At 32.8% G+C, this 6,141-nt stretch overlaps 1 protein-coding gene across 1 annotated transcript; it reads right to left on the reverse strand.

Moving 5' to 3' along the window:
• Window positions 1–4,072: 4,072 nt before the first annotated feature.
• Window positions 4,073–5,765, reverse strand: LOC134261322 (coiled-coil domain-containing protein 115-like). Its single transcript, XM_062743761.1, has 2 exons — window positions 5,691–5,765; window positions 4,073–4,976 (listed from the first exon to the last, which is right to left on the reverse strand). The coding sequence occupies exon 2, from the start codon at window positions 4,974–4,976 to the stop codon at window positions 4,410–4,412; it is 567 nt and encodes a 188-aa protein (XP_062599745.1). The 5' UTR covers window positions 5,691–5,765; the 3' UTR covers window positions 4,073–4,409.
• Window positions 5,766–6,141: the final 376 nt, after the last annotated feature.

The raw sequence follows: 6,141 nt of genomic DNA on the forward strand, positions 1-6,141 counted from the left end.
AAGTGCCCTTGTTTCATCAGAACAATTGGGCCGAGGTGGTTCAGGTGAGCGTTGTGGCCCTTGGGCCTCTTGTTGGATCAACTATCTGAGCTTCTTTTTAGAAGACAGAATTTTAAGGTAAGTCACTCCTCAAATTTCTTATATCAAGGATTTTTTGAGAAGTATATTTTGGATAAGTAATCATAAAGTGTGACTCAAAATCGCAGAGAAAATACGGGGTCAGTGTGCATCGTACTGATGTATGGTACATTTAAGTTGACCTTTTTGCACTTAAATTTTAACCTTTTAGTTTATTACTTTTATACAATCATCTCTTATTATATTTTATCAGCTGTAACCATGGCAATAAATTTATTCTTACTTTACGTAAAATAGTTTGAATAATATTTATCATTGATCAAATCTTGCAAATTAATGCGCGTAAATAATTATGTGACCTTTTTGCACTAAAATATAACATATTTTGGGTATTAGAAAAATAAATAGGCAATATAATATTTTCATATATCAAGCTTTGTATGACTTAAGTGCTGATCAGTCATAAGTATCGAGTAGTTTAAAATAATGAAAGAAAAAGTTGGGGTCAGTGATGTTAATTTTGAAATATTGGACAAAATATGTGATTTTCAGGCAAAAAATGGTGTAAATTTTATCTTGACTTCTTTTATATATCTCCAGTTTTTGGCAAAGTTTGTTGAAAGAAGATGTAAAACTTGTTCATAAAATATAAATTAAGACCTATATCAAATATTCCTATCAATATCATAACGGAAATTATTCTCCGAGTAAAAGGATGTGAGGCTAAAGTTTCAAGATATTAAACTCATGCAGATTTGCAGAATTTTATGCTAAATATCCTTCCACCACAAGAAATAGTCCCTCATAAATCTTGTATCTTTGAAGGCTTTTTAACAGTTTTTTTCTTTGATTGTTAAAAAATATACATTATTGAATATAATTATTTTAGAAAAATTGAATTTTAATAAATATTTTTGAAGTTAAAGGTTCTGCGTGAACTTTTCTAAAAAGCTGACGAGTGACTTACCTTAAGTCATTTCTTTTCATGCCTTTGTGTTTTGATGTTAACAACTTAGCCTCGATTTTGCCTGAAGACAGGAGATACGCATGGCTGTGAAAAAAAGATTCAGATTTCACGACAATAACAATACATGTATGTTATAAATTCTAAAGTGAAGGGTCCTCATATTCAAACGTTGATGGTTCTTGAGTTCCAAGCCAAATTATATCACATTTTAATACCTTTATAGTTCAACGGCTATTCTTTGTCCTAGAAATTTATTTAATCAAAAGTAGGCCGTAATTACAGGTTTTCTTTTCAAGTACTGGTTGCTAACAAAATAATTCATTTTGAACATGAAAGTTTTCAAATATTGCAATTTAAGCTGGTTTATTTTGGACTTGAGTTTCTGAATTAACTAGTCTGGCTGTTACTATGAAAAAGGATGAAGGTTAAGAAGAGTGGTTGATCTAAAAAAACTATAATAAATAAAATTGTGAAAAAGGCACAAACGCGGACCCCTGGAACTTAAAACTCTAGATGTGGGATGAGGTGCCTAGGAGGAGTAAGCATCCCCTGTTGACATATGACAATCGCCCATGAGCCCTGTGTATTATTATCTGAAATGTGGAAGAGGATACGACCATGGACCATTAACTGGTTTTTTCAAGTTTCACAAAGACCCCATCTGGAGTATATGAATACAAATAATTTATGAAATAATACAATAAAATTATAACAGAGCAAGATGATTGAACCCACACTTTTTAAAGGTTATGTCCCTTGGCCACCATTTTTGGGGAAGAACTCGTAAAATTCTCACAGAAGCCTCTGCTGTTTTCCGAGTTTGTAATTTTGACATTTGACTGATTGTTGCATTTGTTCCTCAATACCAGAACATACATTTAGTGTGAGATTTAAACCATAAAGATACTAATTGGTGTTACAAAATAATTGTTTTTGTTGATTTTGCTGAAGGGGGGGGGGGTTACTTTATTGCAGTTCACTTTAATGATAGGATGTAATATGCAAATAGTATTAGATATAGCTATTGTTTTGTAGATATATTAACATTTTAAAATCAACTGAATTTTAGATAACTTCCCAGTACTTCCAGTGCTTTGATTTGAAGATCTGTATTGTTTGTAAAAAAAAATATCCTTCTCATTACATAACAGTGACATTAACAGACATAATGAGCTTTCATCCTTGTCGCTAATTAAATCAAAATATGAGCTGACAAATTCCTTAGTATTTTCCTTATCCGTACATTAGAATTTTGTAATGAATTCAGATTGTTGACCCTGGAACCTTTTTATGGTGATAAGGAAATTAATTAAGCCAACCTCCAGGGGGACTGTCCTATAAATAAAACATAAAGTTCCTTGCCAAATAAAAATTTAGCTATTAATTTTTTTTTTAATTACTATGAAGTCACTAATTTTCATTGGGGTTTAATTTTCATTGGTTTGGAGAGACCCACGATCGAATTATGTCCACAATCCCCACAAAATCCCAACAATCCACACAATCCCCACAAAATCCTAGCAAAATCCACACAATTCCCACAAAATCCTAACAAGATCCCCACAAAATCCTAGCAAAATCCCCACAAAATCCTAGCAAAATCCACACAATCCCCACAAAATCCCACAATCCCAACAAAATCCTAACAAGATCCCACAAAATCCCAACAATCCCCACAAAATCCCAACAAACCAATATTTTTCCTTTAAACCTCGAAAAAATTAAACCCCACAAAAATATGTAATTTTACAGTAAATTAAAGTACTGGGCTAAGGATGCTTTGTGACAAAGAATTAGGGTGTTGGAGAAATGTTTTAATAAGGAATCAGGATACAAATGGAAAATAAATATTAAAGCCAGGCTAACATGGACAATTTTTCATATAAATTTACATGATGCAAATTTCTTTTCTTGAGATGTATGAAAAGGGAAAATTTCCTAAATTCTTGTCTGATTCTCTTGAATTGTGAATACAATATATTAACAGCTAATAAATTAAAAACATTTGATGCAAAATATAGATTAAACCTTTTATTAATTAGTGTTTGGTCTCTAATCTCTCTCCAAATTGGCAAAATTTTTATCCGTGCTCTATGCATATATAGTTTATTATACATGTATCTAACTAAGAAATGAAACATAATGCTTTAACCATCAAATCCACACTAGTGAAAAGAAATCTGTTCATTTAAACAATAAAATGCTTTCTTTGTTTGTTATTACTGGAATTAACGGAAGCAGCTGTTGCAGAAAAAATACAGAACCTGCATAAGCGGGTTATGTAAATTTTTTCTGCAATAGCTGCGACCGTTCATTCCAGTAATAACAAACAAAGAAAGACATTTTATTGTTTATATTTATATCTGTTTAAATTATCATTTTAAGTAGGATTAAAATTATTAATTATTGTGTTAATGATGCGAACATCTTTGTGCGTTTCATTGATGGAACGGCCACTGATCAAGAAATCTGTACAGGTGATATGCCTAATGTAGTTCATGCAGTGATGAACGCAATGGGTTTTCTCAAGAAATAAAGAAGAAAATATTCAGTGGATGTAAATATAAATATATAAACTGCTACTGTGGTTGGTAGCTACAGGCATAAACTTCTATGAAATTAATTAATATCACTTTATCAGTGTCAACTACATTAATTTAGTTTTATTGCTTTCTATATCTAACAATCAGCAACTGTAGGTTGGGTTTGATCTTATCTTCTAGTAATAAACTTTCTGATTTGAAGAAACAAATGAGCTATCTTAAATATAAACAAAACCTAGAAATGACTGCTTGAGTAATTCTAAATCAAATCCTGTCTCTGAAAAGGACAAACAAGGGGGGGAAATTCTGTCAAAACCTCTGTAGAAAGGGCATACTTTAAGTAAATCAGTCTGCATTTAACTTAATACTATTGCAGTTCAACAAGTTCAACATAATTTCATCATTATCTTTATGTGGTCAGGAAGTGTTCAGATACAGATTCCAAAATAACTGTCACAAGTATATAAATAGAGCTACAAATGACTTAGCTTTTCCTTGTTTAATATTGCATCTGGCCAAGGAAATTAAACATCACAACATATATAAAGATTAATGTGTAGCAAGCATATTTCAGGTAGAATTTTTGTAACCATCTGTCTTACTTTAAAAATTGCTCATTTGAACTTTCATTCAGGATAACTTAAATTAATTTTCCTTAGTAATTTATTACTTTACTGCAAAGAGTTCATACACAGTTCGCCTTTAACACATTTAGGCCTTGAGGTTTTTTCTTCTATTTCCTTCATTACAATGAATTCTTTCATCTGACTAATAATAAAAAAGTTAAAGGAAGTCTGTAGTTTTAATCTACTGGGACAGTCTTAAGAGTTCATCTCAGCCTTTCTTCTCTTTAGATCTGAGTACTCAGATTTTAACAGGAGAAGTTTTTGTTTGAGGTTTGCGATGGCAATGGTGGTCTCCAATGAGGACTTAAACTGCTTCTGACACTGTCGTAAACTTGGTGGAACTAGGACACCAAACCATTTCAGAGGATCATGCTGACCTTTCTTCTTCGTGGTTGTCTTTTTGTCTGGTGGAGAAGAATTTTCTTCAGAATTTCCAACATTTCTTTTTCGTAATCCTACATTTTCTACTTCATTGGTCTCATCCTCTGTAATCCCCAGACTGGTGAAAGCGGCAAACATTTCTTCTTCCTCCTCTTCACCCGTGACCTTCACTTTTGTCGATGCCTGCATGTCTTCTTCGTGAATCTGATCCATCCCTACAAACTTGACCCCCATGCTGTAGCGAGCTCTGGACATGTTCCAGAAGCCATCCTTGATTTGGTCGTTAAGTTTCTCCTGTTCTTGGTAGAGCGATGCCAAAGTGTCAAAGAACAGAATCAACTTGGCATCCATTTCCTCATTCAGCAGTTGTAACTCTGACATCTACAATACAACAAACAGATCAACAAATTACACATATGTATAATTGTATACGTAATTCAACATCATGTAATGATGAAAAAATTACATGAAAATTATAAGGCCTAATCTTCTAGTCAAGAATACTGTATTTAGATGTAAATATTGAATACAGTTTAGGGAGAAAGATAAAATAAACCAGACTGAATTTGAACCCACGCCCTCAGAGGTAATAGTCAGGTGCTCTACCAAATGAGTTATCTGACCACTGGCATTCAAATTCACCCCCCCCCCGACTGCCACATTCCTCCCTCCTTTTATCCCTGAAGACACCAACCCATGTCCTTTTCTGGCCTGGTGTCTTTTCTTTTTGGAAGGGGGGGGGGGTCTTTACACTGAGAGGAATGTTTCTTTCAGACAGCGTCCAATGGCCAGAGAGTTCATTTGATTTGGTAGAGCTCCTGACTAGTGATGATTCAGAGGGGGCATTTAAAGTTATCGTATCAATGTGATCATGTTTTAATATTATAACGTTACAAAATATTAATAAATCTACAATGGAGGTACAAATGGAAGTTTTGTTATACACTTGGGGATGTAGACGAAACAGGTTTTTAGATAATGTACATGTGTATGTAAATCATTCATTTACAAAAACATATTCGACTCTATCGTTTGTAGATATTTTTAGTTTTAATTCATTGCATTAATTTCTTCTCTTCAACTTTAAAGTCTTACCGTGATTTTAACATTCAAACGCAACAACAAAAAAATGTCAGTACAGTCACACGACAATATTTACATGGTTAAGAGTTTTTAAATTCCGATCCCGATGTAATATCCCGGTTCGTTTAATTTCGTAGTTACAACTCAACCATTTTCAGAGAAAGAAATGTTAATAACTTATGCTAAATTAATTATCGTTCAATGAAATGGGTTTGTGGTTATGATTGTCTGTTCACTCTACATATTGCAACGATCTGGTAGAAATATAGAGAAATTTCAAGGTTCCACATTCCATTTATTACATCATGGAAAATGGAATAAGCAAGTAAGCAAGGAAATGGGATGATTGGAAAATGCCATGAAAAATCATAATAACACATCATATATACATAGCACAAATAGTCTTAATATATTTGTATCAATATGGTAGGTAATATACAATCTGCGCTTAAAAGATTCGCTG

This window comes from Saccostrea cucullata, unplaced genomic scaffold, assembly GCF_032062105.1.
Source record: "Saccostrea cucullata isolate Sc308-1 unplaced genomic scaffold, CSIRO_AGI_Scuc_v1 ctg11926, whole genome shotgun sequence".
NCBI classification, from domain to species: Eukaryota; Metazoa; Mollusca; class Bivalvia; order Ostreida; family Ostreidae; genus Saccostrea; species Saccostrea cuccullata.